Genomic DNA, 13,731 nt, shown 5'->3' on the forward strand with positions numbered 1-13,731 from the left:
AGCGCTTCTGTATTTGATTTTTGTAAGTTTTAGATATTAAACAAATATTTCATAGTTCATATAATTCGTTTAAGCTAAGACTTTACTTGACTTGAAATCAATTCGAAACAAAAGTTGTGTTTTTATGAACGTGATTAAGTTACGTCAGCTTTGAAACTTGGAAATAACTTTTAACTTGAATATTAACATTTTAAATCTATTTATGATAATATTATATAAATCAAAAATATGACAAATTATTATGTTCTGTCATTTTCATGGTTTCGAATTTAGGGCTGTCTAAAAAACGAGGTAATTTTTAGAAAATGTTTTAATTAAATTATATGTATTCTTTTTAAGAGACGGAGTTTTATTTTTAATAAGTTATTTAATTAAGTGTATATAAAATTATTTGAAAACTATTCTCGAGGCCTATTTATTGGAGTTTAAGAAAGTTATTTTTTAATTTTTGCTCGTGAATTAATTTCCATCAACAAGTTTCAACGTTTTTCAATTAGTGTAATTGAAAAATTTTTGTGTATGAAACTAATTTGTATATATTTCTATATAGGCACTTTTTTCCTTTATATATATTTCCAAATAAATAACCAAAATTAAAATAATTAATGTGTTGAAAAATAAAAAAAATTAAAATTACAGTGGAAACAGTATATAAAAAAGTCGTGGGCGTATTGCTTAAAAATAAAATTAAATTGCATTTGACAAAGAAATTTTATACATAAAATATTAATATTACTGGATGTACATATTTGTATTGTTGCATATTTTTGAATCAAATGTTTTGTTTTTTTTGTGTGAATCAAATCTGGTTTGTGTTGAGCAGGAAAATAATTCTTCAAAAGTTGTGGCTGAACGCGTAAAACGGACAATTAAACTCCTGGTGTAAAATATATTAATTATTATTTTATAATCAAAAATCAGCCGACAGATTACAAATGTCACTATAAGCTTTATATGGAAATTGTGAATTGCATATTGTGAATATTTTGGTTATGTTGTTTTGTATGTCAAATTCTGACATTTATTTTTATTTCCATAGTATTGTTTGCTCGAAATTCTCGAAAACTCTTTAAATAAGTTTTACAAAAAAGAAATTTATCTAAAACAATTTTTTGAATAAAAAAAGAAAAAAAAAGAAAAAATTGGTTTGGATTAAAAAATCAAACTAATAATGGATTCTCATATTAAAGCACAATATGAAGTCAAAGCTCAAAGTGAGGAAACTAGAGCTTCCTTACAAGATCTTTATAATTGGCAAGAGGAGATGAAAGAAAAAGAAAAAGCTAGATTAAAGGGTGGTCAAAGTGAAGATGTACAGATTCCACCTGTTAGAAGTGAAATTCAAAATAATGCAGACACAAATGCATCGAACATAAAAAAATTAGCAGCCGAACCAGCGCATAAGAATAATGGAAAATTTAACACAAATGAATTGAATAAGAAATCATCTGGTGTAAATTTGTCTAAGCAAAATGAAGGTGATTTATGCAAGGAGGAGGGAAACAACTTAGTCAAAGTAGGAAAGTATGATGAGGCTTTATATTTTTATACTGCCGCAATTCAGCATTTTGACAAAGAACCCATTTATTTTACAAACCGTGCTCTTTGTTATTTAAGGTTAGAAAAATATAAAGAATGTATTAAGGATTGTGATCAGGCAATTCATTTGAATAAAACAAATATTAAAGCGTATTATCGTCGTATGCAGGCATATGAGTTTTTAGGTGAAAATGAAGATGCATTGAAAGATTGCCAAAATGTTTTGAATTTAGATCCAAAAAATAGTGAAGCAAAACTTAGTCACCAAAGAATCTTAAATCGCATTAAAAAAGTGGAAATGGATAAAGGAAAGAATCCAACTTTTACAAAAGTTTCAGAAAATGTAGAAGAGATTGAAATGTTCAATAAGCCTCCACATTTAAGATCAAAAAAATTAATGAAAAAAGTCAAAATTCGAGAAGTTATTAATGGTAAGCCAATGCAAATGTTTATATCTGATGATGTAATAGATAAGTTATTTACTAATAATAATATTGGAGCATATGAAGAAATAAAGAAAAATAATAAAATGCAGGATAAAGCATCCATACATGACATAAATGCAGACAATAACAAAAATAAATCGAATTCAAATGAAAACAAAACGTCCATTAATAAGGAAACTACAGTAAAAACTGAGACAGAAAACGAAATAACTGAAAAAATATCACCCAGAAGCAAGAAATTAATTTCAGATAATACCGATACAAAAATCAACTCACAAAATTCTATCGATAAACTAAAAAATAAAAAAATCAATTTAACTGTACCAACTTCCCCAAACCAATTTCATGCCACATGGAAAGAATTAGATTCAGAACAGCGTTATACTTATTTGAAAATGATACCCGTTGGTAATCTCAGTAATATTTTAGGTGCTGGTGTGGAACTTGAAACATTAATCGAAATATATAAAATTATACATGATTATTATCTAAAAGATAATTTGGAAATTATTGAAATATTAAAGGAATTAGTCAACACTGAACAATTCTTCATTAAAGTTCTGTTCTTATCAAATGATGATCGAGAACTATTGTTGGAATTCGTTAAATATATGAAAAAAAGGAATAATAATCCAAAAGATATTGAATATATAGAACAAAGTTACCATTTAGTAGATCAGATGTCATAATTTAAATTTCGTTTATTTCTTATAATTTTTCAAAAATATATTACAAATAATTACCGTTATTGTGTGTATTGTTCGTGATAAAAATAATGGCAAAGAATCAAATTTAGAGTTATTCTTAATCTTTTTGAAAGAAAAAAAAAATTAAAGGTTGAACACACAAGGCTATTCAATAAATGATGGACAAAATTCAATTGACATAGTGGGATGCAGTATTTTTTCTTTTTCTTATTATGGATTCCAATTTATTTAATTTACAGCAAGGTTACATTTTTTTGATCTTGATGGTCATAATTTTTGTATTTATAAAGTTGCGCATATTCAAAGATTTTGTGAATGAATTTACGGTGTAATATTACTACAGAATTGAAGGATTAAATACTGACTTCTCATACTAAAAAAGCTGCTCAATTTTATGACAAGCGCGTTTTTGGTGTTTTGCCTTTTATTTATTAAACAAAATTATATTTAACTGGAAGTTTTTAATTTCATATTATTTCTTTGATTTAAGCTACTACAGCCAATTTTTTGAAAAAAAAAAAAAATTTCAAAAAATTTAAGATTAAAATAAATTTATGATTCTTTATAAGATGTAATTGAATATAATAAAGTTGAAGCTGTAGAAAGTAGAATTTTATTTTGATTTAAATTTTCATTTTATGTACATATTAAAATCTAAGAAAACTTACATATGTATGTATGTTTAAGACAGAAGTTTTTGGGAATTGAGCAGATCTAAAATTGAAAAAGGGAATACAAAAGAAAAAATTTTGTTTATATTGGTACCTAGGTTATTTTTAAAAACGTAGTTTATTACGTTAAAACTGCAAAGCTTTAAAAGCTCTATATTTAAATAAATTCATTTGCAGTTCTAACCTTAAGAAGTGCTATCCCAAAACGCTTATACGAGAGCTACTATCAACTTTGTTTTATTAAAATTATTAAAAAAAATATTTTTTGAGAAGTTACTTAGAAAAAAGTTATTAGTGCGATAAGACCCTGAATTTCAAGTTTTGTTTAACTTATGGGTTGTATTTATTTCGAATGGACCGAATGATATTTTTGTGCAAAGTGACCGTCAACCCGAATGTCAACTATTAATACAAAAGTCATCGTGTAAACATAAGAGAGTTTGACTAATGAGTCAAAATATTCAAGATTCAAGAGAAAATAAATACCACAGTTTTTCAAACATTAAAAAAATAATATTTCCCACCTTTTATGTACAACCCTTATTCCAAAGAAATTAAACTACTTCTTTTTATTTCACTCATACAAATTAGAAAACTTCCAAATGTCAAATTTATAATTTATAAGATTAGAAAGAGAAAGATATCTTTACAAAATTTATTTGGAAAAACTTTTTTTTTTTTTTTGTATTTTCCTCTTGACAATGACGTAATGTTTGGTTAGTTTATTGGTGTAGCGTATGTATATTTACCTTAAAAATATATTTTTGGTATAAATTAGAAAAAAAAAAAAATACATTTTTTAAAAGCGAAAAATAATTTACTTTTAAAATTTAATTGAAATTGTGTTAAAATTTTTAATAAAATTTTTGTTTTTGATAAAACATAAATTATAAAAATAAAAAATTATATTTCGGTTTCATTAAAGAAATTAACCATAAAAGAAAAAAAAAATTAAGAAGAAAAAAAAAAAGCATAAATTTTCTCTTGTTGTTTGCTTATTGGAACACGACAAAAAAAATTTTTTTGGCTTTAGTTAAAACGAAAAACAACAAATACACAGAAAAAAAACCTTTTTAACGAGTGTAGTACAAACATTTTTTTTTTTTTATTAAAATATAAATAACAGAATTTCCTGTTAAATTTAATATTTTAATTAAATATTAATTAATTAAAATCAAGTGACTAAATTTAGAAAGTACGCCCGATAATAAGGATTAAATATTTTCAAATTACTTTCACAACAATAGAAGAAGGTAAGCAGATAGTACCTACTTTCATACATACATACATATACATATATATATATTCAAATTTTTGTATACTTACCTGAATAACTATAGATAATTTAACTGCAAGTAGAATCTACTTACTTATGAGTACTAAGTGTGTTATTTAAATCACATAACCATGAGTGTACCACTTAGTAAAAAAAAATTCTTAATTATCATTTAGTGTTTTTTGTTTTATAGCACTCGCTTGACATGGCTTAGTGTTGCTTCTTTTATATTTTCTTAATGGGAAATTAAGAACAACGTTTACCTACGTAATTAAATATTTTAGAATAATATTCAGATGTAAACAATTTTCTGATTAGAATTTTCTTTTTTTTTTTGAAAAATTTGATACTAAGGTTTATGTACGTACATCTATGTATGTAGATATAGAGTGTCTTGTTCAATAAACCTTCAAATATTTTGTTCTAATTTTACATATTTTACCAATATCTAGGTACATTATGTAGCCGCCCAACTAAATTATCTTTGGTTAGGATAACATTTTAAATTTAAACTGAAATAAATGCGTTTAATTATATATACATACATGTGAAGGTATGTCAAACATCTTCCCAAATATCTTATTACAATTATAACATATCAAATATATTTACCTACCTATATATACATATATTATGCACATATAATACAATATTCTCTTACAATAATTGTATGACATCATTCTGCTTTTATATACTTTACATACATACATATAGTAACAACTATATGTATGTATGTATAGAAAGCTTTTTATATATACATACCTACATTTATTTATTGAAAAATGAATGACCGCATATTCTTAATAAAATTTTTTGTTGTTTAGAATTTGATATTTTTTTTTTTTTGATTCTTTTTAAAGTTTTGTTTATTAAATTTTTATTAAATTTAATATTTTTAATTAATTTTAATTAAATTTGAAAATTAATTTTGATATGTTAAATATTATATTTTTAAAATATGATTTGTTTTTGAAGTTGATTTCTGACTATAGTGAGAGTTTTGAAATCGCTAAAGTACCTTCATATTACCACTTACTTAATTAAGATTATCACTATAGAATTTCAAATTTGAGGATTTGGAAACTTTCTGAACAAATAGTCTTATGTTTTCAAACGATGGATGTTAGAGAATATTGGCGAATATTGTAATATGTAGAAAGTAGTGAAAGAGAGAGTGTTATCTAATATTAAGAAGTTTTAAGATTAATCTTATACTCTTATGTATATATATGTATTACGTATATATATATATACATTTATGTATATATTTTCGGTTAGAGATAAATGTAAGGAATTTTACGCCAGTTGAGTTGTATAATGTTTGTTTTCATTATTCTGATTATGGTATGGATGAGCCGATCACTAAAATTTTACCTTGTGTATGATTAATATTGATATTAAGTACGACTTGATTTGCTAATGAATGCAGTACAAGTGTTTTACAATTACAATTTACGTGATGCGTGCTTGTAAAAATAGCATGTAGCTTAAATGTTTGTTTTGCAAAAAAAAAAAAATACAAACTTTGATTGCTTTAAAAATCTGTTGAGTACTTTTGTCAAATTATACAAAATTTTGTTAATTTTTTGGTAATATTGTTGTGTATACAAATGTGTACATATATTAATTAAATTGTTATACTGGATATATTTATGTATTTATGTACATAACAAATAAACCAAATTGGAAATGATTTAACCCAAAAATTTGAAGTTATGCATTCTTTCAAATTTGAAAATAAATTTTTTTTAATTACAAAATAATTGCAACATTTTTGTAAAATTTTCCAATTATTTTATTAAAAAAATATTAAAATGCATTTAAAATTAAATAACAAAACTATTATATTACTGTTATAATAAACTTATTATCTATAATTATAAACAAATAACCTACAAACTTTTAACTATAGCTTCGTTTTTAAGTAAGTAAGTACTAAGTATAAGTTTAATAATTGAGAAAGTTAATAAATTTTTATTTCTATTAACCAAACACACCCTTATTTTTATTAAAATTATGAAGAATATTATTTATAATGTAAGTCGACATTAAGAAAATATACCTATAAAATATATGAGTACATAGTTTATTGTATTTACATTTGTTTGTATTTATGTACGTACACCAATTTTTCAACACATTAAAAATTTTCATTTAATTTATTTTCTTAATTTTTCTTATTTATACAATTTCAATTCCAAAATGTACATGAATGAAATGAAAACTATAATATTATGTATCCAGTTATTTGCACATACATATACGAGTCATATATATATATATAGAGTTACTAAAATCAAGTGGTAACCAAGCCCAAAAATAATATTAAAAGAACAAAAAAAATAAAAAAAATTAAATGAATTTTATTAACAAGGAAAAGAATTTTATTATTTTTTCTTTAATAACTCAATACGAAAGGAATGAGTAACGGTATAAAAATGATTTTGTAAACTTAGAAATGATTTTGGAACTTGTTTTTTTGTTTCCTTTAAGAAGTTCATTTTAAGAATTTACTAAAATTACTTTTTATGAAAATTAGAAACTTTTTACTTTTTTTTTTGCCTCAACTCAAAACCAATTTCGTTGTAGGTGTTTGATTTGTTAATGAATGCAGTACAAGTGTTTTACAATTACAATTTACTTGGCGTATGTCATGATTTAAGTCTGACATTAAAGAATTTTATTGTTAATATGTATTGATTTTATTGTAACCAATAAAATCCTGCAAAACTTCTATATTTTTCCTATTTATTCTTAAAATAATATAGAATTAGAATATAGAACATTGAGTATTACGGATACGATGTAATTTATATATTAAATAACATAAATTTAAAAATTTTTTGTCATTAAATATAAGTAATACGCGTTTATTTAGATAAAGACATACTTAATTATAATATCGTAGATTAGGTGTTGAATAGTTTTCGATAAAAAATTATTTTATGTATATGTATATGAAATATTATGTATATTTGAAATATTTAAGAGTTTGCGTTTGAATCTATTGAAATTGAGAAAATGTGATAGAAAATGTGTAAGGCTCATCAAAATTAAAATTTACTTATAGTCTTTATACGCTTAATCTACGATATAATAATCATTCAATTTTAAAAATTAAAAAATTTTGAATAATTTAAAAAAAAACAAGTTTTTATAATATACAAACATAATTTAATTTAATTATTCTAATGCAATTAAAAAAAAACAATGATACAATAATTTTGAACAAAAAAACATGATACGCCACTGGTAAATTAAAAGAGAAAAAAAACCATAATAAATTTTTTTTCTTTTCAATTCAATTCTCTTTCAATTTTTTTTTTTTTGTATTCTCATTTTCTCCTTCTCTTATTCAATTCATATTCAATTTCAACCAACTGTAATCAATTCATTTTCAACTATATTCAACTAGAAATTAATATAGGAAATTTGAAATTTCAATTCAGTTTGAGTTTGCTTCTCGTGTTACCAGTACGTAAATAAGACGGTAATTCGTTGTTATTTTTTTTTTTTTTATATAAAAAGAAAAATTTTTTTTTAAAACGATTCGTAAGGATGAATTTTTTTTTTGTTTTTTTTTAATTTAAATATTTTTGTGATAAAAAAAAATTGTTTTTTTTTTTTTAATATACTTAAATAAATCATTTTTTGATTTTAAATAATTATTAAATAAATAACAAAATATTTAATTTATTAAAAATAAACGGAACGATTTAAAAAAAAAAAAGAAAAAAAAATTATTCTGATTTTAATATTAACCTTGTAAAATTATTATAAAATATTAATATAAATAAAAGTATATATATATACATATATATATATATATATATATATATATATATATATTTGTATTTATATGTAAATATATGTGTGTATAAATATATTTTATATAGGACTTTTTAGTTGGATAAATTATATTTTTGTACACGTATACATACATACATACATATGTATATAATTATATATATATTATATACATAATATAAAAATATATTTTATTTAAATTTTTAATTCCTGCGAGAGAATTAAGTATTTTATAAAAAAGAAACAACAGAAAAACAAAAAAGAAATTGTGAAAATTTCGTAAAAAAAAAATATTTTTCATTTTGTTAAATTTTTTTTATTAATTTTTTTATTTAAAATTATTTACTTAATTTTTTTACTGGTTTTTTTTTTAGTTATTTATATTTGTGTACATGTGTCTCTGTTTATATATCGACTAAACAACAATAAATAAAATATTTTGAAGAAAAAATATAAAAAAAAAAGAGAGAGAAATTATTAACGAAAATTTATTGAGAAAATAAATCGAATGAATATTTAATAATTAAAAAAAATAATAATAATAAAAAAAAAAATTATTTTTTTTTTTTAATAAAAAAAAATAATAATTTTCTTACATTTTTTTTGGATACAATAAAAAACAATAAAAAAGGTAAAAAAACAATCAAAACAATAACAATTTTTTTTTTCACCATACCTGAATTAAATTTTTCTTTTTTCATATTTTATTTTTCACTTACTTCATTATTATAACATTTAAGAAGCAAATAATATGAAATGAGAGCAAAAAAAAATTTTTTTTTTGTTTGTTGTTATTCATGCAAGGTAAAATTAATTTTCACCTTGTACTTCAATTATTTATAAACAATTTTTATTTTTCATCACAAGTACATTTTTTTCACTAAAGTTATATCAAGAAGTAATCACTTACTTATCCAATTACATATTTGTTATTTTAGATTGTAAGTATGTTGAAGTATGCGAGTTGTTAAGGGAGGTTTTTTTTTTTTAAATAAAAATTAATAATTTTTTTCATATGAATCGATAAATCGATTTTGAGAATAGGGGATATGTTTAAAGAATCGATATGAAATTAAATATTTGTAATAAAATCCAAAAATTTTGAGGCTATAAAATTTTCTTTAAAATGATTTTTTTAATGAAATATTATGAAGCACATAAATTTTATAAGTGTGTCTATTATAATTTTCTGAATCATTTCTAAATTATGTATAATTAAGCACTTATGAGTCATAAATTAATCTTGTGAGTATAATTGATTAAGTATATTTTAAATAAACCGACTCATATTATAGAGAATCATTATTCATTAATAATATTGTTTTTATTTAATATAAGAAAAGAAGAGAGAGTGTGAGAGAATAATATAAGAGAACGGTTATGTAAATATTTTTTCGAATTTAGTATAGTAACGTATTAAAAGGTGATTTTAAAAAATTCATTACTAAATTATATCTTAATATAAGACATGTTCGAAAAATATTTATTACAAAAGAATCGCATTCGAAAATCGTAGAATGCTTAAAGTCCTATAAAGCATTTTTAAAGATTTTTTTTTAAATGTTGCAAAAATATTTTAATATTTATTAAAATCACATAGAAAAATGTAAAATATTAAAAATCTGAACATGTTAACTCCTGTAGATCTGTAATAAGGCAAGAAAACAAAAACAAGTTTTTAAGATTTAAGTTAGAGCTTTAAAATGTCTGAATCATTGAAAATTTTTTTGATTGTTGAAGAAAAAGTTGCCTTAATTCGAAATATTACTAAATTGAAATATCCGAAATAAAGTATTGATGCCGTTAGTGTGAATGTTATGTGCTTTGCATAATCTTAGAACAATTTTTAATTATTTTTATTTTAAATAAGTAGAAGGGGACGACTATTCTATAAATTTAATATTGTTGAATATCTCTTTTTAATGTTATTCATTAAGTTTTCAATGAAATATTAAGAAATTTCTAAGAATTAATCTTTTTTTTTGAATATTGAAATTTTTATTAAAAAATAAATTTTTCATTCATGTAATTTAACAAAAAAAAAAAATAGCACTTAATTAATATTGACTATAAAAATTTTTCAAAATTTATTTAAAATGTTATACTTATATAGATTTATACACACATCCATATACGTATAGATAAAATTCAACAAGTATCTATAATATTATTGATATCATAATCAAATGTCTGAAAATTTTTTTATTTTACATATATACATACATACATGTTATTTTTTTATACACAAGTAGAATGAATAATAATTTTGTGTACATAGCTAATATAAAACATGTTATTTTATAGATAGAAAAATAACTCTTATGCAAACCTAACTACCTTCTATGTTATCTTAAAAACGAAAGTATGTTATATATGTATTAATGTTGAAGTATGTTATGACAGTATATACATATATTTCAAAATAAAGTATATATATATTTAAAAGCTATACAAATTGGTGTTATGTTAAAAGTTATCAAAAAATGTTCACTAAATATTTTAATTAAATTATAATAATTTAATATCAGATAATAATTTTATTAATATACATATAAAATATATATACGTACATATATACTATGTATGTATAATTATTTAATTATTAAACAAGTTATAAAAAAAAATAATGATAATTTTAATAATAATATACAAAAATTTGAATAATTTCTCTATGTAGTAAACTAGTTTCCTAAAAAGTCAATTTAAGAAAAAATTAACTAAATGACTAAATAAAATATTGTAAGGTCATTTCGGTACAAAATTATTTAAAAAAAAATATGAGCTTTTGTAGAAAATATGAAAATAATATTTTTGAATTTGGTCCGTTCTGATGCTTTTGCTTAATTAATAAATAAAAAAATAACAACCTGTTCAAGTTTTTTAATGTTTGGACCAAATTTTGTTTACCGGCATTACCGGGAAAGATTTATTTAAAATTTTGCAAAAAAAAGTGAGAGACATCTAAATGAGAGACATTTACTTTAAGTAAAAATTATTAATTTTTTCTCCTTATTATCTTAGTTCTCTCAAATTTCATTTTCCTGGTGTTCAATTTTAAGAACCATAAAGAGCGCAAAATTTTTAGCTCAAAAACTATTCAATTTTAAGCCATTTTTGTATGATCATGAGGTTCTGCTAAATATATATATATGTATATGTGCATATATGCCAAGATAATCATTAGAACCGTAATTAAAATGTCATTATTATTAAGTGTTATAAAATTCTAACACAGTTATACCTTAGTTTTAATTTTTTATAATAATTGTTATACTTAATTTTAAAGTAAAAGTTTCTATACGCATACTTTTATTCTTATTAAGAAGAAGAGAACACCTTGTATTTTTATTAAAAATAAAGAGAAGAGAACGATCAAAAATATACCCAATATATTTTTTTACATACTTATTATTGTTGTTTTTTATATTTATGAATATTAAATATTAAACGATTAAAAATCGTTAATAAATAAATGTAACTAACGTATATATGTAGGTAGTAGGTATATAATTTCCAAGTTCCATATAAATATTTAAAAACTCATATACGTATATTTGTATAATTATTGAATGGTTTTGGGTTTTTTTTGGTATTAGCCCTTAAAGGGTATAATTATTTATGTGTGTATATTTTTCAAAATATATCTACATGTATATGTATGTATGGATAATAAATTTTAATTCATATATAGTTATTTTGTTTATATTTTTCACTTTTTTTCAATTATATTATAATTTTTTTGAAATTCTATTACACCATTACGGTTGAATGAATTTTTTACTGCATATGCGTATGGTTAACGTACTTACGTAATATAGATATACGTAAACATTATATTTTAATGTGTAAGCACATACTCGTATGTATGTATGTATATATTTACGTTATAAACGAATGAAACAATTTTTTTTTTGGTTAACTGTCTAAATTTTACCATATTTGGTACATAAAGAAAGAAAAATATGGTATATTAAATGGTAGGTAGGTAGGTAGATAATGAACATTATTATATGCCTATATTGTTTAACTTATTCGTCTCTTTTTTTTTGTTTTTGGTATTTTACTCACCTGCAAATACCTGAATTAATGTCTGTTTTTTTTTTTGTATTACTTACTTTATTTTTTTAATAACATTAATATGCATAAGCAAGTAATTTGTATGCCAGTATGTACGTATAAGTATGCACACATACCTGTATTAAATATAAGAAATATGAAGGATTGTATGTTATTTTTACAATATAAATTTTTCTCGGTGTAAAATGATATAATTATATTCATTACTTTGTTAACATATTTGATGTCATTATATTATTATTATTAAAAATATTGTTGAAATGCGACCAACTCTTATGGTGGTGGTGGTTGTTGTTAAAATTCTGAATGCATTTTTTTTTTTTTGGATTAAACCAAAAAAAAATTTTTTGTCTTAATGTCAGATTTTTTACCTATAACGTATAACTGAACATTTTGGTATTTGATATATCAACTTATGTAGGTACATGTATAATTTTTTTTTCGCAATTTGCTAAAATAAATGGGGTGTTATTTTTGAATAAGCGTGTAAATATGACAGTATATAGGGCTCTAATATGTCTGTAATATACTGTAAATTTTTTGTATGTTTAAATATATGTACATATAAGTATGTGTTTAGGAAGGAAGTTATTTTATTTCTCCCCTCTTTGATTTTGTTTACCTTTTGAAGTTATAATCACAAAATTGGATCTCATACCTATTTGAAGTATAAAAAATTTAATAAACAAAAAAAAATAAGAAGGTGTATCATGTTAATACTAATATATTTGTACCCGAGTGTATGTATATATAAGCTGTAGTAATAATGGTTATTATAATTAAGTCATTTTTTTTATATTCCCCCCTGTTTTTCTATGTGATGTGCATTTAAAGTACAAATATGCAAATTATTTTGAATTTAAAATAATCAATCATGTAGGATTTAAGAATATAATTTTAATATTTATGGAAAAATATATAAGTACGTGAAATACCAAAAAAAAAAATACGACGATATAACAAAAAAAAAAGGAAGGTATTTTTAAAGGGTTTTCCTAATAAAGTTATGTACAAATAATTTGAATTGAATAGGGAAATATTTTGACTTTATGTGCTCAAAACATAAAAAATAAAAATAATTTCGTAGAACACATACAAATTTGAAAAAAAGTAATTAAATTTAGGGATAAAATATTAATTAACTTTTGATAATCGTTGACATCGGAATTACAAAAATACTACATTAATACAAAATTCAGTTTATAAGT

The 13,731-nt window shown here is 21.7% G+C and overlaps 2 protein-coding genes across 6 annotated transcripts in view; both read left to right on the plus strand.

Annotated features, from left to right (window-relative positions):
• The first annotated feature begins 1,049 nt into the window (after window positions 1–1,049).
• Window positions 1,050–3,286, plus strand: LOC129613394 (RNA polymerase II-associated protein 3). Its single transcript, XM_055527433.1, has one exon. The coding sequence runs from the start codon at window positions 1,172–1,174 to the stop codon at window positions 2,672–2,674; it is 1,503 nt and encodes a 500-aa protein (XP_055383408.1). The 5' UTR covers window positions 1,050–1,171; the 3' UTR covers window positions 2,675–3,286.
• Window positions 3,287–4,103: 817 nt separating this feature from the next.
• LOC129613414 (protein 4.1 homolog) overlaps window positions 4,104–13,731 on the plus strand; it is a 107,757-nt gene continuing 98,129 nt past the window's right edge. The window contains exons 1-2 of one of the 5 annotated variants that reach the window (XM_055527468.1): window positions 8,175–8,191; window positions 8,821–9,077. The gene's annotated coding sequence lies outside the window, so the exon portion shown is untranslated. Of the gene's footprint in view, window positions 4,617–8,174; window positions 8,192–8,820; window positions 9,078–13,731 lie in introns of those variants that run through there. The other 4 variants (XM_055527467.1, XM_055527470.1, XM_055527471.1 and 1 more) reach the window with 4 other exon arrangements.

The sequence above is a fragment of the Condylostylus longicornis genome, unplaced genomic scaffold (genome assembly GCF_029603195.1).
Source record: "Condylostylus longicornis isolate FDR11 unplaced genomic scaffold, ASM2960319v2 ptg000083l, whole genome shotgun sequence".
Classification (NCBI taxonomy): domain Eukaryota; kingdom Metazoa; phylum Arthropoda; class Insecta; order Diptera; family Dolichopodidae; genus Condylostylus; species Condylostylus longicornis.

Coding starts and splice junctions, on each gene's coding strand:
- LOC129613394 (XM_055527433.1), top strand. CDS start 1,172: ATGGATTCTCATATTAAAGCACAATATGAAGTCAAAGCTCAAAGTGAG.